The sequence below is a fragment of the Calypte anna genome, chromosome 5A (genome assembly GCF_003957555.1).
Source record: "Calypte anna isolate BGI_N300 chromosome 5A, bCalAnn1_v1.p, whole genome shotgun sequence".
NCBI lineage: Eukaryota > Metazoa > Chordata > Aves > Apodiformes > Trochilidae > Calypte > Calypte anna.
Window position 1 is genome coordinate 40,978,816 of NC_044251.1, and position 27,200 is coordinate 41,006,015.

At 48.3% G+C, this 27,200-nt stretch overlaps 1 protein-coding gene across 2 annotated transcripts; it reads left to right on the forward strand.

Annotated features, from left to right (window-relative positions):
- Positions 1-1,604: 1,604 nt before the first annotated feature.
- ERO1A (endoplasmic reticulum oxidoreductase 1 alpha) lies at positions 1,605-26,817 on the forward strand. 2 transcript variants are annotated; one of them, XM_030452603.1, is made up of 16 exons: positions 1,605-1,836; positions 9,508-9,627; positions 11,121-11,204; positions 13,608-13,646; positions 14,602-14,678; positions 14,785-14,858; positions 15,710-15,830; positions 16,577-16,614; positions 17,668-17,679; positions 18,658-18,684; positions 19,067-19,159; positions 21,546-21,792; positions 23,128-23,197; positions 24,099-24,185; positions 24,710-24,843; positions 26,397-26,817. In XM_030452603.1, exons 1-16 carry the CDS (start codon positions 1,726-1,728, stop codon positions 26,455-26,457), a joined length of 1,395 nt encoding a protein of 464 aa, XP_030308463.1. In that variant the 5' UTR covers positions 1,605-1,725; the 3' UTR covers positions 26,458-26,817. The 2 variants fall into 2 exon arrangements, with proteins under 2 accessions (XP_030308463.1, XP_030308464.1); XM_030452604.1 differs by having other exon boundaries at positions 17,671-17,679; positions 26,397-26,794.
- The last annotated feature ends 383 nt before the right edge of the window (positions 26,818-27,200 follow it).

The following is a 27,200-nucleotide window of genomic DNA, read 5'->3' on the forward strand; positions in this document are numbered from 1 at the left end:
AGAGAGGAGAAAAGAGAAGAGAAGAGAGAGGAGAAAAGAGAAGAGAAGAGAGAAAGAAGAGAAGAGAGGAGAAAAGAGAAGAGAAGAGAGAAAAGAGAGAAGAGAGGAGAAAAGAGAAGAGAAGAGAGAGGAGAAAAGAGAAGAGAAGAGAGGAGAAAGAGAAGAGAAGAGAGAAGAGAAAAGAGAAGAGAAGAGAAGAGAGAGGAGAAAAGAGAAGAGAAGAGAGAGGAGAAAAGAGAAGAGAAGAGAGAAAGAAGAGAAGAGAGAGGAGAAAAGAGAAGAGAAGAGAGAAAGAAGAGAAGAGAAGAGAAGAGAAGAGAAGAGAGAGAAGAGAAGAGAAGAGAAGAGAAGAGAAGAGAAGAGAAGAGAAGAGAAGAGAGAGGAGAAGAGAGAAGAGAAGAGAGAGGAGAAGAGAGAAGAGAGAGAGAGGAGAAGAGAGAGGAGAAGAGAGAGGAGAAGAGAGAGGAGAAGAGAGAGGAGAAAGAGAAGAGAAGAGAAAAGAGAAGAGAAAAGAGAAGAGAAGAGAGAGGAGAAAAGAGAAGAGAAGAGAGAAAGAAGAGAAGAGAGAGGAGAAAAGAGAAGGGAAGAGAGAAAGAAGAGAGAGAAAAGAGAAGAGAAGAGAGAAGAAGAGAAGAGAGAGGAGAAAGAGAAGAGAAGAGAGAGGAGAAAAGAGAAGAGAGAGAGAGGAGAAAGAGAAGAGAAGAGAGAAGAGAAAGAGAAGAGAAGAGAGAGGAAAAGAGAAGAGAAGAGAGAGGAGAAAAGAGAGAGAGAGAAAGAAGAGAAGAGAGAGAGAAAGAGAAGAGAAGAGAGAAGAGAAGAGAAGAGAAGAGAAGAAGAGAAGAGAAGAGAAGAGAAGAGAAGAGAAGAGAAGAAGAGAAGAGAAGAGAAGAGAAGAGAAGAGAAGAGAAGAGAAGAGAAGAGAAGAGAAGAGAAGGCTGCAATGGGGAGACCTTAGAGCACCTTCCAGTGCCTGAAGGGGCTCCAGGAAAGCTGGGAAGGGACTGGGGACAAGGACAGGGAGGGATGGGATGGAGAGGATGAAGAGGAATAACTGAAAGAAGGCAGATGGAAATGAGATGTGAGGAAGAAATTCTTTAATTTGAGGGTGCTGAGCCCCTGTGCCAGGTTTCCCAGAGAAGCTGTGGCTGCCCCATCCCTGGCAGTGTCTCAGCCCAGGTTGGATGGGGCTTGGAGCAACCTGGGCTGGTGGGAGGTGTCCCTGACCATGGCAGGGAACAGGGAATGAGCTTTAAGGTCCCTCCCAACCCAAACCATTCTATGATTTTAGGATTCTACGGTTTCTCCCTTTTCCGCGAAGGCGTCGGTGGCGAAACGGCGTCCATAAGGTGGAACTGCTGATTTTTTAGTTTGATTTTGCTGATCAAAGGTCGGACTGGATAATCTTGGAGGTCTCTTCCGACCTAAACACGGGTCTGTGACTCAGAAGAGAAGAGAAGGCTGCAATGGGGACACCTCAGAGCACCTCCCAGTGCCTGAAGTGGCTCCAGGAAAGCTGGGGAGGGACTTGGGACGATCCCCACCCCCGTGAGTCACCTCCGACGATTTCTTGGGCACGTCCCCCGGCTCCAACCCCGCCCTCAGCGGGGACCCAGCGGGTCAGACCGTGCCCCTAGGCACGCAGCCCGGTCCGGCCCGCTGGGTCCCCGCTGTGGGCGGGACCGAACTCGTCGGCGGCTCCTCCAGGCGGGTGCAGGTTGCGGAGAGATGGCGGCGGGTACCGGGATGGTGTTCCGGGTCCTGGGGATCGCCACATCGGTGCTGATGGCTGTGGCCCATGGACCGGGAGGTTCGGCAGAGAAACGCTGCTTCTGCCAGGTGGGTTCTGCAGTGGGTTCGGGGCGTGTGTCCCGGGTTCCGGGAGAAAGTAACTGGCGTGGAGGGATTTATTATTATTATTATTATTATTATTATTATTATTATTATTATTATTATTATTATTATTATTATTATTATTATTTTAAGCTGTGATCTCTCCTGAGAGAGAGCAAGGAGTGAAAGTAGTGCAGTATATTCAGTGCTTTATTTAGTTACCTTTTTTTTTTAAGGCTCTTGTAAAACCTAAGTTAATTTTTTTTAAGCAATTTAAAACCTTTTGGAAAAGCTTTTCTTTATTTTAAAAGCCTGCTCGGGCTGGAATAATAATATTCCATTGCTTAAATGTGAGACAGAAATGAAGACTGGAGAAAGGGAATAAGTGTGGCTGTGCATTTCTCTGAGTTCCTCTGGGTTTGTTTCTTGCTTTCTTTCTTCAGTTTCATGTGGAAATGGTTAATACAAGCTTTGCTGATAAAGAACTGAAGAGCCTGCATTTCCATTCCCTGTCTCTTTAGGGTGTTTGCTTGTATGCTTCCTGCTCAGCAGGGAAGTTTGTCTGCTTAGCATTGGCTCAGGAGCAGGGTAAGAAATGTTATTTTGAAGAAGCAGCCCAAATCATTAAATGAACTGACATTCTGTTATAGTAACACCTTACAGGCTTTTTTTTCCCTGGATAAGAGGAGCTGGAATTGGATGTTGAACACTGATGGTTTGTTGCAGCCTAAGCTTTGGTTTAGTTTCCCATAGGAGTTTTCAGGCTCAAGGTATTTCCAGACTTTATTGCCTTTGGGGAAGCTTTATATGTAAGGTGCTGTTTTTCAGCCTTACTAATCCCTTAACCTTTACAAAAGCACAGCTGAGGGCTGCCTCATCTTTCTGTAAAAACAAACAAATAATTAATGTGCAGAATTGGTCTGGTGGGTTTTGTTACCACCCGATAAAATACAGTGCAAGCCTTGAAGGGGGTTTTACCCTCTTGAAGGCCTGGGTGTAGCTTTTGGTTTCCCCCCCTGTGAGACATCCCCTGCCACCTCAGGAGTTTGCCAGATGAAGAAACTTTGCTGTAGGGTGAGTGGAAGAGCTTTGACTCTCATCAGCCCATGCTGGGCTGGTTGATAACTTTGGGTGAGCTCTATTTCCCAGCAATATTTCAAATGCTGACTTGAAGAGGCCCTAATCCTGGAATGGGTGTTGTGCTCATGTCTGTCTGCACTACTAACAGCAAAGCCTCACCTGGTTTGGGGTTTTTTTGAGTGTTATTTTGTTCATTTACTTAAGGAGGTTGCTAACCAACCCTGAAACTTTTATTAGCAACCTCCATCTGTTACTAAAACCACTTCAGCTTCACGTCCTGTTCTGGCTTTCCCATCTGTCTCATTCATGCTGAGTAACATTTGAAGATCAGAGTTCCCTCAAACTTTACAGGCATTCCAGCTATTCCTGTTTGCATTAATGCTTTAATCAGCCATGAGCCAATTCTCCATATTCCTAGGAATTCCTCTGTGCAGGCTGATGGAGCTGCACTAAGGGCATCCTGGTGTTTGGCAGACTGGGATCTTGGGAAGGGATGGTTTCCTTTGGGGGGTTTCTGTGGTCACTTTGCTGTCATTAGGGCATCCAGAGTGACCTTGTTGTTACCTGAAGGGACTTGGAAGCTGCTCTCTCATTCTGCTTGCATTGATCTTCACCCAGCAGCCTTCAGAGCTGGAATTTGTAAGTTCCTCATCTCTCTGAGGTGGCTCCAGAAGCCACTTCCAAGTGTGGAGCAGCTGCAGCTCCTTCTTTGCTAGCAGATGATTGGAGGTGCCATCAGACAACACTTCAGCCCTTGAGGTTTAACCCCATCCTGAGGCTCCCATGTGAGATTTGCTTCTGTGTGAGCTCTGGAAGCCCCATGCCTTGGTTTGATTTTTGGTTTGGTTTTTTTTCTGGGCAAAAGATAGGGGAGGGAGAATCTATCTTGGCTTCCAGGGGAGATGCTGGGTATGACTGTCCTCACCTGGCTGCCAGCTGACTTGTTCCAAGTGCACTGGGAAGGGTGACAGGGAAATTCTGAGTGCCAGAGGCAGGCAGAGCCCAAATCACTTGTGCAGGGGGACTGCAAGGAATCTCCAATGGGGCAGGGATGGGATCTGCTTGCTGTCAGCCTGGGACTGGGATGGTTTGTCTAGAAGAGCAGGGAGCTGCCAGGGAAGCTGCTCCAGGCTAAAAAGCAACTCCTCAGCCACTGTGGTATCCCTGGCCCTGTGAGTGGGAGATGCAGAAAGCTGGGGAGGGACTTTTGACAAGGGACTGGGGGAATGGGATGAAGGGGAAGGGTTTCCAGCTGGAAGAGGGAAGATTGAGATGAGATATGAGGAAGAAATAGTTTGTTGTGAGGGTGCTGAGCCCCTGTGCCAGGTTTCCCAGAGAAGCTGTGGCTGCCCCATCCCTGGCAGTGTCTCAGCCCAGGTTGGATGGGGCTTGGAGCAACCTGGACTGGTGGGAGGTGTCCCTGACCATGGCAGGGGGTGGCAATGGAGGAGCTTTAAGGTCCCTCCCAACCCAAACCAGTCTGGGATTCTATGATTCTTCCCTGCTCTGCTCTGCAGTAAAGGGTGGTGCATGGGGCTGGGATGGAGCCCATAGCAAGAGAAGCAAGCACTCAATCCACTGCCCAGGGGACATTTCTGTGACACTGGGGGAAGGAGAAAAAGGTGAAGAGAGACAGAGCAGCAGTGCAGAGGAGAGCCTGGAATGAAGGTGAAGGAAGACAAAGCCCAACCCAAGGCTTGTTCCCAGTCCACGTGCAGTGGTGTTTCATCCCATGTTGTGCTCACCAGGTGGGTACATCAGCATTGTGGGGTGAGCATGTGGAGGCCCAGCCAAACACCTTCTTCCCTGCTTACTCAGCACCTGGAGCTGCTGGTGTGGAGTCTTTCCCAGCAGCTCAGTGTCATCTCTTCCCTCTGGGAAAACCCAGCCCTGCCTGCAGCTCCTGCCAGGCTCTCCCACCTCTGCTGGGTGGGGTGGGAGCCAGGGCTGCTGGGTGAGTCAGATGGACCAGCCAAGCTCAGGGCACGTGGCTGGGGTTCCCATCACTTTCTTTCATCTTGAACAACAGTTCTCTTGATCACAGGCTGGAGAGGTTGATAAATACTTTGGGGAAAGGTGTGCCTGTGGATGGGGAGGGGGGGAAAGTGTTTGAAGGTTCCACCCATCACAAGGTGTGTTTGGGTTAGGGTGGGTTAGACCCACGTGCTGTAGCTTAGCTGGTCCAACATCTGGAATTGAGGGTTTGAAGGGAAAAAGGGTCAGACACAGAGCAAGAGGGAACTGCTGGGGTGAAGAAGGTGCCCTTCCAGAATGGTTTGATAGTGCCCACCTCCCCCTGTCCTGATGTGAGGCAGTGCTGGGTGGTGGGAGCATCCTTGGGGCTTAGATCTTGGTCTCTGAGGACATTTGGCTCTCTTTGTCACCTTCTGTGCTCCTCTGGCTGTGAAGCTGGGTAGGTTGGGGACATACAGGTGGTGTCACCAGGCTGGGCTGTGCTTTGTTTTAGCAGCCTGGTGGCTCAGGAGGCAGAGCAGGAAGGTGAGCAAGTCAGTGATACCTCACTGGCTCCATGCAGGAAAGGGAAATTACCTATTTCTTCATGTTCTGCCTGAAATCCTTGGAGGAAGGAGTTTTGGAAGGAGTTTTCCCTCTGACTTGAGCTGAGCTTGAGTTTTTTTCAGTGCTTCTCCTTTGCCTGTGCTGCCCCCCAGGAATGTTCTTGGTGGCACTTTGGCTCACCTTCCCACCAGGGCTCCTCTAAGCTGAGCAGGGGATGCTTTGAACTCTCCAAAGGATGAGCTCTCCATCTTCTGAGTATAGTGGAAGCATCAGCAAGTGCTTTTTAATAATAATAAAGCCCTGGATTAGAATCAGAGCATCAACCATCATGGTTGGAAACCACCTTGAAGACCATTGAGTCCAACTTGTCAGGCCTACACCACTAATTAACCAGTAATTCATTATCTTCAGGATGATGTTTTGCCAGGTTGGTTCTGGTTTGAATTGATCACTAGATGTGGCAGAGACAGCCCTGACACAAGTGGTGGGTGCTGTTTCACTTGGGATGTCATTCCTTTGGGGGTGACATCTTTGTCTGGTGTGGAGACAGAGAGCAGCTGGAGATTATCCACAAATCTTTTTAGCTCCAATTTGAAAGCTTGGCTGCCTCAAAAGATGCCAGGTTTCCAGGAAATAATTAAAAAAAAGTGGTTGGTTGGTTTCCTGTTGCAGTTTGATGAGTGCTTTGTCTTTAAAGTTTTGAAACAGCTTTAAATTGGGTAACTGGCTTGGCAAATTGCTGCTGGTTTTTTACAGGGGTGACTCAGGCTAACAGAAAGCTTAATTGCTGTGTTGTTAATCTTCATTACCATGCAAAATGCATGGCAGAATAAGGTACACAGGTGAGGATGAGGCAGAGGGCTTCAGGGGGGACACAAGAAATAGGAGGGAGCCTCCAAAACAAGGTGCCTTAAGAAAAACTATTTGCTCCAGTGGAGGATGGGATTCTGGCTTGGATATCTCTCTGCTGGATTTCCCTTCACTCCCCCTTAGGTCAGTGGTTGAGTTCAAAATCACAGAACCACAGAATTTCAAATTATTAAAAATAAAGAAAAAAAAGCAAAACTCTTTAAAAAAAAAACAACAAACAAAACAACTTGTTTCCAAAATACTGATTCCTGGTATGGAGCAGTCTGGATCATAGAATCATAGAATTAGCCGGGTTGGAAGGGACCTCAGAGATCATCTAGTCCAACCCTTGACCCACCGGAGCAGTTGCTAGACCATGGCACTGAGTGCCACATCCAGTCTTTTTTTAAATGTCTCCAGGGACGGAGAATCTACCACCTCACCGGGCAGTCCATTCCATAGCCTGATCACCCTCTCCGTGAAGAAATTCTTTCTAATATCTAACCTAAACCTCCCCTGGCACAACTTAAGACTGTGTCCTCTTGTCTTGTTGAGGGTCGTCTGTGAAAAGAGTCCAGTTCCCACCTGGCTACACCCTCCTTTCAGGGAGTTGTAGACAGCAATGAGGTCTCCCCTGAGCCTCCTCTTCTTCAGGCTGAACACCCCCAGCTCTCTCAGCCTCTCCTCATAGGGCCTGTGCTCGAGTCCCTTCACCAGCCTGGTTGCCCTCCTTTGGACCTGTTCCAGGACCTCTACATCCTTCTTAAACTGAGGGATGGAGAGCCTGGATTCCTTCCCACTCTTTGCAGGGTGGGAAAGAAGGAAGAACCTTGCACTTGCTGCTCAGGTGCTCTATGCTTAGCCCAGGCTGTTTTTTTCCCCCATCTTATGGAACTATGTCCTCTCAGAGCAAGTGCTGCAGTTCTTGCCTTCCTTCTTGGAAGAAGGGCAGGGAGCTTCATTTCCACAGTAGTAATTATCATGGGTTTATGAAGCTGATGGGCAAATCTTGCTGAATTATCTGAGGGCTCTCAGGAAACACATCCAGGCACCTGGCTCATGTTTCTCTTTCTGTACATAAGAATATATTTTGCTGGAATTACAACACTTGGAGTAGCACCTTTGCTTTGGGATCAGGGAGGATTTTTCTGGAGGCTTGCAGGGTTTTCCTTCCTTTCCTGGGTCTGACTGCTGAGGTGCTTCTGACTTAGCTCATCTTTCCTGCAAGGGGGATGAGACCAGCTCCTGTTTGCTGTCCCATGGAGCTCCCTTCAGGCTGGTGGAGTGCTTTAGAAGTCAGAAAAGGGGAGCCCCTTAATTACAGTCCAACACCTTCTCAGGTCTTGTGCATCCCCCATCTGCCTTTTTCCCCCTGGGGCAGTTTTCTGGCACTGCTGTCCCACTCCAGAGGAGCTGCCCATGGGGTGTTCCCAGCCTTGTTCTGCTTGGCTTTTATTTCCAACTTTTTTGTGCACAGAGACTGAACATAAACCCCCTAGAACAGCAGTATGGGGTTTGTTGTTTCTGTGCTGTCAGCTACCAGGATTTTGTAGGCTTTCTGGGACAGAAACTGGGAAGAGGGTTTCTTACCAGGGACTGTGGCAGACATCCCATTCTTTGCTTCATACATCAACAATACCTGTTTAAAACAACTGCTTTGATCTTAACGCCCTGAATTTATCTGATTCTGGGCAATGGCAGCTTGCCAGGTGTTGTAATGCCACATCAGCATCCAGGAAAAATCCCTGGCTTGCTGGTGAGAGGCTGTGAGTAGGAATGCTTGGTTTTGGCCAGGGTGATTTCCCCAAATGTTTGTCAGGAGGTGTGGGGGAAGCAAAACTACTTCTGTGGTGTGCGACTTGGTCACCCAGATACTAATCTACGTGTCAGAAAGCCACAGCTGAGTCTGTGCTACTTTGGGGCTTTTTTTTTATTTATGATTCTTTTGTCTTTGGGGCTTGCACACAGCTTGTGGAGATGTTCAGGATGATGTGAGAAGTATTTGCTTTTTATGTCGGATTTGGAACACATGTTTTCCTGCCAAATGGCTCTCTGAGATGAGGAGAGAAGCTGTTGCAGTTGCTGTGGTTCTGATTAAATCAAACAAATGTCCAGAGCACAGTTGGTTAACAGGGGAGCTCTTTGGGTGCTCTGATCCTCAGTGATGTTACTGCTGCCCAAGTGGTCCCTTATGCCAATGTCAGCTCTCACCTGTGTTCTTCCCTCTGGTGAGACCCCCACCCAGTGTTGGGTCCCGTTCTGGGGTCCCCAAGCCCAGAAGGAGATGGAGGTGTTGGAGTGAGTCCAGAGGAGGCCCTGGAGCTGCTGGGAGGGCTGGAGCAGCTCTGCTCTGGAGCCAGGCTGAGAGAGTTGGGGGTGTTGAGGCTGGAGAAGAGAAGGCTGCAATGGGGAGACCTTAGAGCACCTTCCAGTGCCTGAAGGGGCTCCAGGAAAGCTGGGGAGGGACTGGGGACAAGGGCAGGGAGGGATGGGATGAGGGGGAAGGGTTTCCAGATGGAAGAGAGATGAGATGGGAGGAAGAAATAGTTTGTTGTGAGGGTGCTGAGCCCCTGTGCCAGGTTTCCCAGAGAAGCTGTGGCTGCCCCATCCCTGGCAGTGTCTCAGCCCAGGTTGGATGGGGCTTGGAGCAACCTGGGCTGGTGGGAGGTGTCCTTGACCATGGCAGGGGGTGGCAATGGAGGAGCTTTAAGGTCCCTCCCAACCCAAACGAGTCTGTGACAAGGTCAGGCTCAAAGAGGACTCTGAGCTGGCCATGTGCATGGCTCAGAGCTGTCACAGCAGCTCCTGATAGATTTCATCCTGATGAAACTCTTGTGGTCTGTGTAACTCCCTCTAAGGTATGGACAGGGGCTGTGTTGTGTGTGTGACCCAGTCTGGATGAATGCATCTCTCACCTGCTGTGTAGGGATGGAAATGTCCATCTGATGCCTATTGCTCTGCCATCAGCAAACTGGGATGTATCAGTGCATCTCAGAAGAAAACCATTCCCAAATAAAACTGCCTGTCCCTAAGCAACAAGTCCAGGACACATCAATACAAGTTCTCTGCAGAATTCAGCACAGTCTGGTTTAATCTTGTTTAACTCTGGATGAACTTAATTAGTTGACTTTGCTGGTAACAGGAGAGAAAACTCTGGGTTGTTTTATTGTCTGAAGTGTCAACTTGTTCATAGTCTGTTATTTTCTTTTTTTCTTTTTAATCCAACAGGTTACTGGTCATTTAGATGACTGCACTTGTGATGTAGAAACCATTGATGCCTTCAACAACTACCAGCTTTTTCCTAAACTGAATAAACTTCTGGAAAGTGACTATTTTCGATACTACAAGGTAATTTTCTCATATAAATTTATTTTTTGTGCTGCTTTTTTTTCTTTTTTTAATCTCCCTTGAAGTTCTTGCACATCTTTTTAAAATCAGATATGTGCATTTTAACCTTGAGTTTCTGAGAAGTCAGTAAGTGGGACTCCTCTGCTATCAGGAGCATTTTCATGTGGTACAACATACTGATGAGATCCATAATTGGAAAGGTAATTTCTGACACATCTTTCCTTCCTGAGAACTTAAGCAGCAGACCAATGAAATCACTTTTTCTGTGGACCTGTGGCTTCAAAATGTTGGTGACCAGAGCTCCACATTGCATAATGAGAATATTCCTGGTGTCTTCCCCTGGACATGGAGGGTTTAGGCACCAAACATTGGGGTGAATTTGTGGCTGTTACTGCCAGACTGTGGTCATTAGGTGGATTCTGACTAGATGTGGGGTTTGTTTGGGTGTGCTTGAGCAAGATTCTACCTGCTGCTTACAGATACTGCAGACAACAATCAGGCTATTTCCTGATTGTTTCAACAGAGAAAACAAGTATTTTCTCTTCTGTAAAAGCAGTTTAAAATGTTTCCAACTCCACTGCACTACAGATTGGAACAGGCTTGGATATAAAATCCCTGGGTTAGAGCTGCCTCTCCATGCTCCCCTTCTCCTCCAAACCCACAAAGTCTTGTTAAATGGTAATTTCTTGGAAGAATGCTACTTGGCACCAAGTCACAGAAAAGAAAGTCTGGGATTTGTTGAAGAAGTTAACATCCTTTCCAGTGCTGAGTTTGGTAACAGAAATATTAAGACTGTTCTGAATGAAGCAAGAATGGAGAAGGCTGTGTGTGAGAGCACCAGAAAAAACAGCAAAGCAAGGATGAAAAGAGGGACTTGGACTGAGAACACAGACAGAAAGTAAAGCTGGGAGACACCAGATTTGGTACCATCAAGCCCAGTTTGCACACCAGCAAGTCCAGAACACAGCTGACAGCAGAAAACCTGTGCTCTGACCACAGGGGGATGGCAGCAAGGCTCCAGCACATCCTCTTCCTCCTCCTCTATCAGGGAGGCAGGCTCTAGTCCTAAGATCCCCAAAAGCAGGAAACAAAACCAATTCCAAAGCTAAATATTTTCCCAGAGTAACTGTTTACTCCTAAAGGGTACAAAACATTTGGCCCAAACCCAATTTGTTGTTGCTCAAGGGGAGCCTCAGGATGTGGTGAAGAATCAGTGTCCTGTTTGGTACCAAAACCCATTCCTGGCCAGGCTGATGGGGGCACACACCTCATGTGAGAGACAAGAGAGTGGATCAGCTGTGTTTAAGATAAATGCCATTGTCTGTTTCCACTCTCACTGCACTCAGCCTGGCACTGAGGGTTTTTGGGGGGTTTTTTTAGCCTGAAATAATCTTGCTGTGAGGTGCTGGGGATGCATGTTGGTGCATGGAGGTGTGAAGAGTTGGTTTGCTTGCATGGAGGAGATGTGTAATGGGATAATCTGTTATTTGTAGGTAAACCTAAAGAAACCTTGTCCTTTTTGGAATGACAACAGTCACTGTGGGATAAGAGACTGTGCAGTAAAGCCCTGCCCATCTGTAAGTACCAAATCCACTCTTTTATATCTTTTTTTTTATATTAGACTTTTGCAGATGAAAAAGGGAGAAGGAAGCAAATGACTGACTGGCTCTTCTTGGAACTACAGCAAAAATAAGGCTCTGATGGAGCTTTCTCAAGTGCAGTAATACTGGTACCCCTGAGAAAGGCTAAAATGCTGAATTCTGGAAGTTTAAAAGAAGGTTGGACTCTGAACAGCTGATCCTCCATGAGTGGCCAAAAAGTTGCTCTGGTTCCTCTTTTATTTTTACTATTAGTGGGATGGGCTTGGGGGAAATCCACTATTGTTAGAAGTGTCTTGTGTTAATTGCCAGGGTAATCATAGAATCATGGAATGGTTTGGGTTGGAAGGGACCTTAAAGCTCCTCCATTGCCACCCCCTGCCATGGTCAGGGACACCTCCCACCAGCCCAGGTTGCTCCAAGCCCCATCCAACCTGGGCTGAGACACTGCCAGGGATGGGGCAGCCACAGCTTCTCTGGGAAACCTGGCACAGGGGCTCAAGCACCCTCACAACAAACTATTTCTTCCTCTCATCTCATCTCACCTCATCTCATCTCAGTCTCCCCTCTTCCATCTGGAAACCCTTCCCCCTCATCCCCTCCCTCCCTGCCCTTGTCCCCAGTCCCTCCCCAGCTTTCCTGGAGCCCCTTCAGGCACTGGAAGGTGCTCTAAGGTCTCCCCATTGCAGCCTTCTCTTCTCCAGCCTCAACACCCCCAACTCTCTCAGCCTGGCTCCAGAGCAGAGCTGCTCCAGCCCTCCCAGCAGCTCCAGGGCCTCCTCTGGACTCACTCCAACACCTCCATCTCCTTCAGTCATCATGTTTGGCCCACAGGTTACACTGTCATTTGCTGTTTTGGCTGACAAATTTAACCAGGCCCTTTCCAAGCCTCTCTAAATGTAAAATTGCTCTTTCAGGGTGCTTTTTCTCAGTACAGAACCAAACCCAAATCCTAGACAGTAGAGTTGTGTTGAACTAAAAGAAAAAAATCTTTCCTGCCTGTGTCTGCCTGAAAAGAAGGGGGTGAGAAAATGATTGAATCAGAAGTTGGCTCTTGGGTTGACAGAGGAGGTGAAAATCCCACCCAGCCTGGCTTTGGGGGTGGCAGCCAGCAGCAGAACATCCCACACTCTCATCCCTACATCTCCAGGGCACTCAGTCTGTAGGGATAATCCCTGCATTAGGGGTAATCCCTCATGGTGGGATCAGTGCTCTCATGGAGAGAAACCTCCTTACCCTGCTCACATGCATTTTGCCAGCTTGCTGGTTTATTTTTCTGTCTGTTTTCAGATATGCTGCAGGAAGCAGGTGCCTGTCCCCTTCCCCTCATGCAAAAAAGGGTCTAAGGGACACCTTGAAACAACCTGGTGTGGGTTTGGGGCATCAATTCTTAATTCTGTTCTGATACAGGAGTGAATTTCATCTGTCTCCTCAGCAACCCCCTACCCCTCAAAAAGGTGCCCTTTGCTTCCCTTGTCTTCAAAGAGCACCTCTGATGGACCCAAACTGGAATGCTGGTTTATTCTTTTTCTCAAAATAACCCTAAAATTCTCCTTAAATACTAATTTTTTTCCTTAAAAAGGATGGTTTTGGTAATGATCATGACCAGGCTGACAGGGTGATGTTACAGTTACATTAGTACTAGCTAGAAGTTGGTAGAATTTGTTGATTATTAGCTGGAATTAGAATTTATTCCTATTTGAAGAACTGACTGTGTCACTGCTGCTTTTAATTATTTTGATTTGGGTCTGCTTCATGCTGAAAGCAACAGAAATAACTCCTATTCATGGCTTAATTCTTCTCTTCCTGTGCTGCTTGCCATCAGAGCCTTGGCTCCTGCAGTGCAGAAATGGTTTCATTGCCTCCCAACTGAGGGAGGGGGTGGAAGCTGGAGGAGAATTTAGGACCTGGTTGTCCTGTGCTGGGCTGGCCAGTGATGTTCCATGATGGAATTGGGAAAGGGAAGGTTTTGGATGAGGTGTCTGAGGGGTTGGGAGATCTGAGGAGGAGGCACCTGGGTTCCTACCAGGAGTTCTGGCATCACCAGGAGAGAGGATGCCAGGCAGCAGCTGCCCAGAGGCATCTCCAGCTCCTCTGAAGTTGATGTTGGCTTCAGAGTAAGCAAAATATAACCCAGGGAAGCCCCCCTGGAAGGCTGCTGACCTGTGGAGGAGAAGAGTCTTGCAAAAAATCAAAAGAAAACACCCAAGAACAGTGCTCAGGCTTGGTCTGGGGGGGAAAGGCAGGAATTGGATGAGTTGTAAGCTGAGCTGAGAGCTTTGATTGCTTTCTAACATACAAAAACTGTGGTAACCTTCCTCACCTTTCCCAAAGGTTGGGCTGAAGGGACACCTGTAGCATGTGCTCCATTTTGTCTTTCAGGATGAAGTCCCTGATGGCATCAGGTCTGGAAGTTACAAGGTTGGTGTTCTGTGTGCACAGAGTGATGCTGCTTATAGGACCAGCTTTGGGAACAGCTGACTTCATCAGATCAGTATTTCTAGAATAGAATCATTGAGGTTGGAAAAAACCTTCAAGATCATTGAGTCCAACTGTAACCCAGCTCCCACAGCCACTAAACCATCTCCTGAAGCACCACATCTAAACGCTTCTTGAACACCTCCAGGGATGGCAACTCCACAACCTCCCTGGGCAGCCCATTCCAATGCCTCACCACTCTTCCAGTAAAGAAATTTTTCCTAATAAACCTCCCCTGGCACCACTTAAACCCATTTCCTCTCCTTTCACTGGTTACTTGGGAGAAGAAACCAACTCCAGCCTCTCTACAACCTTCCCTCAGGGAGCAGTAGGATCTCCCCTGAGCCTTCTCTTCTTCAAACTAAATAACCCCAGTTCCCTCAGTTTTTCCTCCTATAACATGACCTCCAAACCCCTCCCCAGCCTTGTAGCTCTGCTCTGGACACACTCCAGGACCTTTATGTCTTCCCTATACTCTGCTGCCCAGAAGGTATTTGTTGGGATATGAAGATATACCATGAAGGTATTCATGGCTAAATTTTTTTACCCCTTTTTACCTAATTTTTTACCAAGTGTTGGCTAAAACTCTGCTTTGGAGCCTTTGAGGTGGCTGTCCTGAGGTCAGGTATTCCCCTCCACTACCATGGAGCACTTTAGGAGACTTTTCCAGCACCAGGTTATCATCAGGCACAAAATGTTCCTAGAGGGAATGCCAGAGGCTGCTGTGAGTCCCTGCAACACTCAGCACAATTGCTCAATGCTCTGTGGAAATACAGGGTGGGATGGATCATGAAAGTGTTCCTGATGCTTTGGTGAATTAAAGGCAGAACTGTAACAGCAGAAAACATGGTTTGTTTGTTTGTTTTTAATCCTCTCTCCCCTTTGCTTTTCAACCCAGTACTCAGAAGAAGCCAACAACCTCGCTGAAGAATGTGAAGAAGCCAAAAGACTTGGAGCTGTTGATGGCTCTTTAAGGTTTGACTTCTTTTCCCACAAACCTTCCTTGCCTTGAAGGAGACCTCGTGTTAGTGCTCTTCCTGATAGTTTGTTTTGTGGGTTTTTTTTCCCACTTTCTTTGCAGTGAGGAAACCCAGCAGGCAGTGCTCCAGTGGACACAGCACGATGACTCTTCAGACAGCTTCTGCCAGGCTGATGGTACAGGGACCTGTGTCCTCTGACAAGTCTTGTCATGGGATTTTGAGCAGCTCTGCAGAGCTTCCAGGCCAGCATGTAATATTTCAGCAAGCCTGGAGCATATATCACCTCTCCTACAAAGCCAGGCTGGGGGTGTTCAGCCTGGAGAAGAAGAGGCTCTGGGGACACCTAACAGTGACCTTCCAGTATCTGAGGGGCTACAGGGAGGATGGAGAGGGATTGTGTGCAAGGGCCTGGAGGGATAGAATGAGGGAAAATGGGTTTAAATTAGGGAAAAATAGATTTAGATTGGATGTGAGGAACAAGTTGTGTCCCCTGAGGGCAGTGGCACAATGGCACAGGGTGCCCAGGGAGGGGATTGAGGTCTCATCCCTGGAGATATTCAAGGTGAGGCTTGAGGAGCCTCTGAGCAACCTGATCTAGGTGAGGGTGTCCCTGATACTGCAGGGGGGTTGGGCTGGGGGACCTGCAGAGGGCCCTGACAACCCCAATTATTCATTGATTCTCTATATGGCATTTCTTCTCTTTCCCACCCCTCTCCAGCCCTCAGTGTTTTGAAAAGATGCAAAATATTTCTGACAAACCCTCACTGCTGATCAGGGCAGCTTGGGTGGAGCATGCTCAGGGTTTGCTTTGCCACCAGTGCCCTTGCACTCTGAGCACTCCAGAGCCCCCAGAGCTCTGCCCTGCTGCAAGGGGCTGGTGCCCAGCAAACATCAGGCAGCTGCCTGTCAGGAGAGCTTGGAGCTGCTCTCTGGGTTGAAGAGATTGCTCAGTGTGCCAAGGGGGGGCTGATCAGCCTTGGAAAATGTCATTTTCCTTCTGAAGTTTTTGGTGACTCTGCTTTGCAGACATCAGCTCTCCTGATGCAGAGTATGTGGATTTACTCCTGAATCCTGAACGCTACACTGGCTACAGAGGACCTGATGCCTGGAAGATCTGGAACAGTATTTATGAAGAGAACTGCTTCAAGTAGGTGCTTTGGGAGACAGCTCCCACGTGCTTGCAGGTGCTGCATTTGCAGAGGGGCTGCAAGTGCTTTATCTGCCCCATAATCCCCATTTAACTGCCCCATAATCCTCATCCTCCCATCCCTGCTGGGATGCTGGTGCAGTGGCTGCTGTCAGAGGAGGGGACAAGCCCTGTGAACCCCCTTGGTTGGTTTTTTGGGCCACAGATTGCCTTGGTGCAGGCTCCTGCCCCAAGCCCTGCAGTGTGGGGAGGCAGCAGCCTGGCAGAAGATGCTCATCCCAGGTAGGATGGGGTCCTGGGCACTCAGCCCTGTCTTCCCTGACCATTGTTGGGGGCTCCCCCCAGTCTGTGCCAGTTTGAATTGTGCCAGGGGTTCCTCTGGGGCTGAGGCACAGTACTGGTGGGCACTGGTCTGGAATCTTGCCTGCTCTGATCTCTCTAAGGATCCATCCCAGTGAATCATGTTGCATCAAGGCTGGGGGATAATATCCATGAACAGCTCTGTAGGCACTGGAGTTTTCCTTGCTGCTCTTTCTAATGAAAGAAGGAAAAAAACCCACAACCTTTTGCTTTATCCTTTTCCTGCCTGAGCAAAACTGAGGCACCAAGCAGGTTCTTGGATCACCTCAAGCTACTTGACTGCAGTGAAGTAACCCCTTCTGCTGTGCTGTATTTCTGTCCAGTGAGGAGACAGTCACTTATTTACATCTCTTATTTAAATGACTTTTTTTCCTCCCCCCCCTTAGGCCTCAGAATGTAAAAAGACCTTTGGCATCTGGTAGAGGTGAGTCATTTATTCATCTCACTAAGTGGTTTAGTGGTGTGTGCTGATCCTAGCTCCAGGAAGGGTAAATGCCCTCTGAGCTACTTCTCCTACTGAATGAGAAATTCCTTGTCTGGATTAAGCCTGGAATTTTATGGCAAAGGCACCTGGAAGGGGGGGTTTCCAGCATCCATCACAGAGAAAGGAAGTCTGGTCCTCCACTCCTAGAAGAAAAGGGAGCTTTGGAGGGACTGAAGCTGTTCCTGGGTGCCTGGCAATGCTCAAACCATCTGTGACCAACTGGAATGAGAACCTGGCTGGGATCCTCTGTGGAATCCATCCAGTGAGAGAAACTCTGCCCTGGAGGCTCTGGCTAGACAGTGTAAATGAAAGCAGGGACAAGCTATGGAAACTGAAGAGCTCCTTGCCCAAGGCTGCTGAGAAAATCCCACATCTGATGCCCCAGCCTGCCCAGACAGCTCAAACATCATCCTCTCCTTTGGCCCTTGTGCAAAGAGTGGCACTTGAGCAGCACTGAGGGAGAAAATGTCCAATGTCCTTTAAAATACCAATACTTCTCTTGACCAGCTCTGTTTAGGGGCAGACCTGAATGAAATAACCCAGTTCTGGTGATGGGGAGGGAAGGGCTGCTGGTTTTGCAGGTGATGGAGCAGGAAAACAGAGGATCTGATGATGGAGCTGCTGCATGTGACCAATAAACTGCAGCAAATGGGGAGGGGACCCTGGGGTGTCCTGGCAGAGGTCATTCAGGAGATCTCTGGCAGAGGTGGATGTTTGTGTCCCTTGTTTTCTGGTCTCTGCTTCAGCTGCCTTTGCAGATATTGATCCCTCCTGGCACTGCTCAGGTTATTCAGGAGCATTGCTCCTTTGGTGTGTTCCCTGCTGCAGTGTTCTCTGTTCATCAGAACATTTCTGAACCTCCCTGGAGAGGCTGATTTCTCTCTTTCAGAGCAATCTTAGTGCTTGTGCTTTGGAGTTTAATTTTGGTCGTGTGTAATTTTTTATCTTTTCTTTTCTCTCCTTCCACCACTCGTGCTTTTTATTTGTCACCAGGAGATGATGGAGGTGAGTGGCACTCTGTGTGTTTTTCCTGATAAGAGAAACAAATGGGGCTGTCTTTATCATGCTGTCACATGCTGCACCAGCAGATAACTCTTTAACAAAATCATCATTCAGGCAAAATCAGAAGTTGCCTTGAAATTCTGCTGCCTTCAGGACCCTCTGGAGGGGATCCCTCTGAGCTCCCTGTCCCTCAGGCCAGCCCATCCTTGTGCAGAGGCCTTAAAAATCACCAGTCTGGGTTTTTTTGGGGGGATATAAGGTAGTCATTGAGGTGTTGTAAGCCTTCAGGAACAGGACTTGCATTGTGGGTTTGTTTGTATTTAGTTCTTTACACTGCTGAGAAAGTTTGAGAGGGTTTGAGAGGCTGAGGGTTGAGAGGATTCACAGTCCCACCAACTTCTCACAGCTGGAAGGAGCTGGTTGTAACCTTTCTTTGAAGGGGTGGTGTGAAACACTGACTTGTGTGACTGGACACACTTGCTTGCACAGTGTGGGGTTCTTTTTTTTTTGTGGTTTTTTTTTTATTCTTTTTAATAAAACCCCACTCTCCCCACCCTGGCCAGAAGAGAAACCCCATAATCTTTGTTTCTCCCTACACTGTATTGCTCTGCAGGGCTTCAGCCCTCCTCATTTTTGGTGAAATGGGTGGCAAAGCCCACCAAGTGCTGTCTTCAGCTGCTTTCACACCATGTTAGAGAAGCATCAATCAGCAGGATGGGGAGAAAAAGCCATTTTCATCCTCTTCTAACACTCCTTTCCCTGCTTCTACAAACTGGGGTGAGCTCCTCTGGGAGCTGGCATCAGAGTTGGGTTCAGGACACCAGGTTTGGGTGCACAGGAGGGTCCTGCCTGGTCTCATCCTCTTGTCCTCTGCAAGGTGTGGCTCAAGCAAGAGCCTCAACCATGTAGCAGTGTTGTCAAAGCCTTCCTGCTGCTGCCAGGCCTCTCAAACTCACCTCTGGTTTTGTTTTTCCTTTCCAGGGCACACGTTTTACAAGTGGCTGAAAGGTAAATCCATTCCCTAAACTTGGTTGCTCTTCCTGAGATGAAATGGGCAGGGAGTGGAGAAGAGTTACTTGGCCATGTTCAGGTGGGATTAGCCAGGAGAGGTGGCAGCCAGGAGAGGAAAATTCACAGAACCACAGAATGTTGAGGTTGGAAGAGACCTCCAAGCTCATCCACTCCAACCTTTGACCAGCACCACAGTCAACTCCTCACCCATGTCCTAAAGGACCAGGTCCAAAAGCCTTTTAAATCCCCCCAGGGATGGTGATTCCTGACTGTCCTGGGCCATTCCAATGCCTGACAACCCTCTCAGGGAAAAAATATTTCCAAACATCCAGCCTAAAACCTCTGCTTTCAGGACCTTAAAGTGCCCCTTTCTTTGCAGGTGTCTGCGTAGAAAAAAGAGCTTTCTACAAACTCATTTCTGGTCTCCATGCAAGCATCAACATCCATCTGAGTGCCAGGTACCTTCTACAAGGTAAATGATGCTTTCTGCCTCACCTCTGCTGCCTCAGTCCTATATTGACACTTCAGTGCTTCTGCTAAATGCTCTCTGGAGCCTTTCCCCCCGGGGCTGGACTGTGCTCTGTAGAGAGACCCCCAGCATGGATTTCATCTCTTCTTCCTCCAAGGTTATTTTGGAGTGGGTTCTGTGTGCACATCTGAGTCCCTTCCTAGCCTGGCTTTAGGATGCTCAGTTTAGCAATCAGCTGTGAAATAGAATCATGGAAAAACTGGGGTTGTCAGGGCCCTCTGCAGGTCCCAACCCCCCTGCAGTATCAGGGACACCCTCACCTAGATCAGGTTGCTCAGAGCCTCCTCAAGCTTCACCTTGAATATCTCCAGGGATGAGACCTCAACCCCCTCCCTGGGCACCCTGTGCCATTGTGCCACTGCCCTCAGGGGACACAACTTGTTCCTCACATCCAATCTAAATTTATTTTTCTCTAATTTAAACCCATTTTCCCTGATCCTGTCCCTCCAGGCCCTTGCACACAGTCCCTCTCCAGCCTTGTAACCCCTCAGGTACTGGAAGGTCACAATGCTTGGCTGGGCTTTCCCATCAGCTTTGATCCATGTCCAGGTGCCATTCCCATTTCTTTAGTCCATAAGTAGCTGTCTGAAGAATCTGAATTTCCAGCCTGTGTTTCTCAGGGAGCCAAGGGCTGGGGAACACTGCTCCTCAGGTTCTGGCTGACTTCCTGAAGAATTCACTGGTGGTAGTTTCAAGTGGTACCTGCAGCTCAAGCTCACCCCCTTTATTCTGCTAAAGCTTAACCAAAAATCACCTACAGATTTGGAGAGAGCTGCTAGAATTTGGATTTTATTATATTTAATATTTTTATAATTTAATATTACTAATTGATTAATAATTAATAGAATGGATTGATATTTAATTAATATTCTTATAATTTAATATTATTTTAATAATTTAATTATCTTTAGCTCTCTGCCACCCATGTAGGCCTCACCTTGATGCAAGCTAGAGTAGGTTAGAGTTGGGAGAGAGAAGAACAAGAGAAATATCAAAGGCAAGAGATGAGTTGGGGCTGCAGAGGGGATTAGGAACACTGCAGACAGTCAGGTGTTTGCTCTTGACTTCTGTAGAAAGGGATTCTGTTGCTGAAAGGCTCCAGAAGATGATCTCTGCTTTGAGAAGGTGTTCCTTGGCTCAGCAGGATCCAGGCAGGGATTCCCAGCTGCAGGTCCCAGAGCATTCCTCAGCTTGGAGTTGAGGCCAAGTCCTTTCCTGCTGGGCTGGTGCCCATTGGTGATTGAAAAGATGAAGCTTCTCCCATTTTTATCATTTCATTTGGTTAATTTTCATTTTTAATAGGACAGGACAGCATTTATCTTCCACAATGTACTTTTTTTTTTTTTTTTAAAGCCACCTGAGAAAGCTCTGCAGGAATTCTGCATTTGCTGGGGGTTTGAGTTTGGTGAGGAGCACATCTCTCTCTTGACTCCTCAGCAGTTTGCAGCTCTTGAACAGGGTTGTGGCTGTTGTAGAGCTTGGATCTCCTGGCTCAGGGTCACATCTCACCCACTGGGGATGATGGGATGAGTTTGGGGATCATGGGGACCATCATCATCTTCATCCCCAAACCTCATCATCATCACCATTGGGGATGATGGGATGAGTTTGAGGATGATTTGGGATCATCATCATCATCCCAAAGCTCAGGCCTGTCAGCATTGGGGATGATGGGATAAGTTTGGGAGTGATTGGGGATCAACATCACCGACTCCAAACCTCATCCCCATCACCATTGGGGATGATGGGATGAGTTTGAGGATGACTGGGGACCATCATCATCCCCAAACTTCATCACTGTCACTATTGAAGATGATGGGATGAGTTTGAGGATGATTTAGGATCATCATTATTCCCAAACCTCATCATCATCACTCTTGGGGATGATGGGATGAGTTTGGGGATGATTGGGGGTCATCACCAACCCCAAACTTCATCACTGTCACCATTGGGATTATGGGATGAGTTTCAGGATGACTGGGGACCATCATCATCCCCAAACCTCATCACTGTCACCACTGGGTATGATGGGATGAGTTTGAGGATGATTTAGGATCATCATCATCATCTCCAAACCTCATCATGATCAGCATTGAGTATGATGGGATGAGTTTGGGGATGATTTGGGACTGTCACCAACCCCAAACCTCATCCCCATCACCATTGGGGATGATGGGATGAGTTTGAGGATGATTGGGAATTATCCTCATCCCCAAACCTCATCCCCAAACCTCATCCCCAAACCTCATCCCCATCCCCACTGGGGATGATTGAACCAGAATGATCCCCACCCCACCATCTCTTTGTTGGTTTTGCTTTTTGCTCTCAGATACCTGGGCACAGAAGAAATGGGGCCCAAATGTTACAGAGTTCCAGCAGAGGTTTGATGAAGTCCTGACCAGAGGGGAAGGTCCCAGAAGACTCCAGAACCTGTATTTCCTTTACCTGCTGGAGCTGAGGGCCATGTCCAAGGTTCTGCCATTCTTTGAGCGCTCAGCATTCCAACTCTACACAGGGAATAAAACTCAGGATGCAGAAATGAAAACCCACTTGCTGGAAGTTCTCCATCTGGCCAAGTAATTACCTTGGGTACCTGGGGAGAATGGCTCTTTCCACCTTGGCATCTCTGAGCCTGCTTAACCTTTCACTAAAAGCACCTAAAAGGCAGGTGTCTGGGTTCTTTTCTTGGAGTGGGACAGTGTGGTTTGTGCAGAGGGGTGATGGTGTAGTTGGCATCTGACTTCAAATTGCAAAGAGGGTAATGAGGTCCAGGGTTTAATCATCTTGAGGCTGCATTTTTGATTTAGCAGGATTTAATTTAATAACTGCCTGGGTGTCAGCCCTTGGCTCCCTTGTGGAGTATCAGCCCTGGCTTTGTGTTTTTCATAGAGTCATGGAATGGTTGGGTTGGGAGGGACCTTAAAGCTCCTCCATTGCCACCCCCCTGCCATGGTCAGGGACACCTCCCACCAGCCCAGGTTGCTCCAAGCCCCATCCAACCTGGGCTGAGACACTGCCAGGGATGGGGCAGCCACAGCTTCTCTGGGAAACCTGGCACAGGGGCTCAGCACCCTCAAATTCAAGAATTTCTTCCTCCAACCTCAATCTCCCCTTTCTCTCTAACTTTTAACCCATTTCCCTTCTCCTCTCCCTACCCCCCCATGTCCAAAGCCCTCCCCCAGCTTTCTTGTAGCCCCTTCAGATATTGGAAGGTTGCTCTGAGCTCCCCTGGGAGCCTCCTCTTCTCCAGGCTGAACAACCCCAATCCCTCAGCCTGGCTTCCCAGGGAGCTGCTCCAGCACTCCCAGCATTTCAGTGGCTCTGCTCTGGACACCTTCCAGGAGCTCTGTGTCCTTCTGATGCTGGGGACTCCAGAACTGGGCACAGAGCTCCAGGGGGGGTCTGACAGGAGCAGAGCAGAGGGGGAGAATCCCCTCCCTTGACCCACTGGCTCTGCTTCTGCTGATTCAACCCAGGACACTGTTGGCTTTCTGTGCTACAAAAAACCTTTTTTGACTGGGAGAAAGTCCTGAATCTGTTGGTAATGGAGGTTTAGGCTGTTGGAGTGAGTTTGGAGTTCAAGGAATGGAAGATAACCAGAAGCAGATGGAAATGGGTGTTTTCTGTGTTTGATGTTTGATTTATCTTCTCACACTCCTGCTCCTGTAGAAAACAAACTAAATTGAGAGCCTTTGCTGGAAAGGTGAGGTGAGATGCAAGGTGGTATTTAAAGCTTCCCAAGGGGTCTCAGAAACAAGCAGCTGGATTTAAAATACATCTGCAGATGTCCAGTGTCTAATTCCTCTCAGTTTCATTTGTGCACCTACCCAGATGCTTCTCTGGATCTGGACTTCAGCTGAATGAACAAGCTGTGCAGAGAGAAAACTTCTTTTTTTGTTCTTTTGTTTCAGGTCTTTCCCACTGCATTTCAATGAGAACTCATTCTTTGCAGGGAATAAAAGGGAAGCTGCTAAGCTAAAGGTAATTATCCAGCTTTGTCCTTTGGGGTACTTCAGAGAATCCAGGAAAAATAGAATCATTGAGCTTGGAGAAGACCTCTGACTGAGATCACCAAGTTCAACACCACCAGGCAACTAAACCATGTCCTGAGGCACCAACCCCACATGGGTTTTAAACCCCTCCAGGGATGATGGGGACTCCAGCCCTGCCCTGGGCAGCCTGGGCCAGGCCCTGACAACCCTTGCCAGGGAGAAATTCTTCCCCAGCTCCAACCTAAACCTCCCCTGGCACAACTTGAGGCCCAAAGTTCCTCTTCTCCCATCCCTTGTTCCTTGGGAGCAGAGCCCGACCCCCCCTGGCTCCAACCTCCTCTCAGGGGGTTGCAGAGAGCCAGAAGGTCTCCCCTCAGCCTCCTCTGCTCCAGGATCAACACCCCCAGCTCCCTCAGCTGCTCCTGGGCAGACTTCTGCTCCAGACCCTTCCCCAGCTCCATTCCCTTCTCTGGACACACTCCAGCCCCTCAATGTCCTTCTTGGCCTCAGGGGCCCAGAACTGAGCCCAGGATTTGGGGTGCAGCCTCCCCAGTGCCCAGCACAGGGGGATGATCCCTGCCCTGCTCCTGCTGCCCACACCAGGGCTGGTCCCAGCCAGGTGAAATGTGCCAGGTACCAGGCCAGGTATTTCCAAATCATTTTGCTTTCTGAATGGTTTGGATACTTGTGGGTGACTCCAGGTTGCAGGGTGTCCCTCTAAGAGAAGGGGAAATGGATGCTGAGGTCTCCACTTCAGGAAGCATCTCCCTAATCATCTGTCCCACTCAACTGAACCTGAAACCCAGAATTAATGATATTATTGGTTTAAGAGTTAGAAAAATCCCTCATTAGTGCATAACAATGATCAGCTTGGATGTCTTTTCCCCTAGGAGGAATTCAGGCTGCACTTCAGGAATATTTCCAAGATAATGGACTGTGTTGGCTGCTTCAAATGTCGCCTGTGGGGCAAGTTGCAGGTAAAGCTGGGGACATTTCTAGAAGCAACTCATCCAGTGGGACCCTGGGTTTTTGAAGGGGTTTTTTGGATCCTGTTCAGTCCTCAGACACAGCTCAGGGCTGCCCTAGTAATTTCCTAAGGCAGTGGGAAGCCCTGGGCTGATCCCAGCTTGCTGGGCCCCCACTGCTTCTGCAGTTGGAAACTGGGTTAACCTGGTACAGCTGCTCCCTGAGGGAGGGAGTGGATCAAAACTGGGAGTTCAGCAAGATCTGGGCTGAATTTCACACGTGGTCAGAGGCAGAGAGGAAATCTCTGCTGGGTTGCTCTGCTATCACAGTAACACTAAATAAATAAAACCTCCTGGCTCTCTTCTGTTCCCTTCTCTGAGCTCTCTGTGCTAAGTGAAATCCAAGCCTTGCTCTCTTCAGATGATGTCAACAGGAACCCTCACAAAGATGAAGGAGGGAAATAAAGTGAAAGTTGTGAGTCAGGCCCTGGATGTCTCCCTGCTATTAAATGGTTTTGTTTGTTTGTCCTGCACAGACACAGGGCTTGGGCACGGTGCTGAAGATTCTCTTCTCTGAAAACCTGATAGAAAAGATACCTGAGAGTGGCCCTTCCTATGGATTCCAGCTGACCAGACAAGAAATTGTTGCCTTATTTAATGCTTTTGGAAGGTTAGTTGGAGACTTTTTCCTCTGCTTTTATACAAGCATCCCATGTAAGCTCAAGCAGTCAGTTCTCATCAGCAGTAATCAGTGTTAATTTCTGCTCTGCTCATGCTGAAAGAACAATTTAAAACAGCTTCTTTACATACTCCACTTTTTATACACTCCTTTCTTTTTGTAAGGGATTCAAGGAAGCATTTCTATTAAAGATAGAAAAGATTTTGGCCATTTTCAGGAAACTTTGTGACTATCCTTGGAGCACCTTGTCCCCAGGCAGGGTTGCTGTTGTTTTGTGTTGTTCTCCTTCAAGCTTCTCACTTCCACCAGTTCTGAATTTAGCAGGAATCCATCAGCCCAGCCCTTGTGGAGAGCTGGATGAGAAGTTTTTGGCAGTAAAAGAGGGTAATAACGAGGCCTTTAGGAATGAGAGGAGCTTGCAAGAGGCTCTTGTCATCCATCCCTGCTCCGTGGTGCTGACAGAGCTGGAGTTTCTGGCAGAAAGATTTTCCTAAAGGATTCTTCATGCATTGGTGCTGCTGAGATTTAAGCTCTCAGGGGTTCTGCTGGGTCTCATCCAAACCCCCTGACTGCAGCTTCTGTGTGGGAATGGCCAGCAAAGGGGAGACCCTCAGTCTGGAAAACCCCAAAATTCTTTTCCCCTGGGATGCTCTGGTGCTTCCAAGCCTTGGCCTTGGCAGTGCTGGGTTTATGGTTGGGCTCGATGCTCTTAAAGATCTTTCCTAAGCAGAACACTTCTGTCATTCCCTTCCTGAGCACAGCTGCTGCATTCCCCTTGGGCCAGAGGAGCTGAGCTCCCTGCTGCCTCTTGGCATGGCCTCTGGAAGCAGCACACAGGGGATTTATGGACACTCGGAACATCCATGTCCAGAGGAAGCCGAGGGCTGGCGGGCAGGGAGCTTTTGTCTTGCTTCCCTTTCCCCCTCTGCTGCCCAGCTGAAACTCAACCCTTGGAAGTCCTCTGCTGTGGATTAGAAGAGCCTTTTCCAAAAGAAAAAAAACCTTGCTTGTTGGTCACAAGTGATTTGGGTGAGGCAAAACCTTCTGGAAAAGGAAGTTTGTCCTGGCTGGGAAGGGCTGACCTCTCCTTTCCGGCAGAGGCACCACAGGCCAGATCCTCACAGCTCCATCTGGCATCTTCATTGGTGCAAAATGCATTCAGGAAAAAACAAAACAACAATAAAAAGGAGGTAGGAGACTCAAAAAAAGAAAAAAAAACAAAAAAAACACCTCAAAATAAAGAAGCCTTTACTGCAAGGAGGCTCCATGACCTGCCTGCACAGCTGGTAATATTATGGGCAGTTTCTTGACCTCTTCTTAATGGGTTTGTCCCATCAGTGCTGAGCTCTGTAACATCCTGTTCTTCCCTGCTTGCTTTCAAACCAGGCTGCAAAATCACTGTGGTTGGCACCACAGCCTCATTTAGCTGAAATTCTCAATTTTCTCTTCCCCAGAGCTGCTGGAAGCTTTACAATCCCCTTCTCCTGAGTTTAAACTCTGATGTGATGCACACCTTGCTCTGATGTTTCCCTTTGGCTTTCCAGGGTTTCCACAAGCATTAGGGAGCTGGAGAACTTCAGGAACATCTTACGAAATATGCAGTGAATTTCTTGGAGAAAGAGAGACTGGAAGTTTTACTGCTGGGCAGCTCTGGGTTCTCTACAACTGGACAAACACCAGCATTCCATCCCGTGCTCATAACCACCAAAAGCTGAAGACCACTTGTGGGACATCCTGCTCCCAGCTGAGAAGTCTGTAACCTGCTGAGGACAAGTATTTTGGTTAAGAAAAAAAAAAAAAAAAGCCACTTAAAAAACGTGAGGACTGTATTTAAAGTTTATTTTATGTATTGGAAGATCAGTCTGAAGAACTGCTTTCAAAATTGCAGTGCTGTTTTGATGGATTACACTCCAAAAGCTGGAGGTAGAGCAAGAACTGTGCCACTGAATAAAGTTATGGAAATTTCCTGGTCTGCTCCATGATCCCAACCAGCCAGACCTCCTGGTGGAAGGTAAGGGGAGATTAACCAAGCAGCAGTGTGCTGGAGGTGCCTTTAGCCCAGCCTTGTGCTCCCATCATGGTCAGAAACTCCTGGGAGCAGCAGCACAGGTGCCCTGCTGCCTGGTGAGGAGAAATGGAGTCAAAAAGGGTTTGGGATCTTTGTGGGGAGGAGAGGATGGGCACATGAGGAGGATGTGGCAAAAAGGGTGAGCACAGCCCTCTGCTCCCTGCTCTGCTGGCAAGAGCCAGAGGTGTGGGAGAAAGTTGGGGTCCTACAAAGCTGCTCTGCTTACAGCCCCTCCTCAGTTACAGGATCCCAGAATCCCAGACTGGTTTGGGTTGGGAGG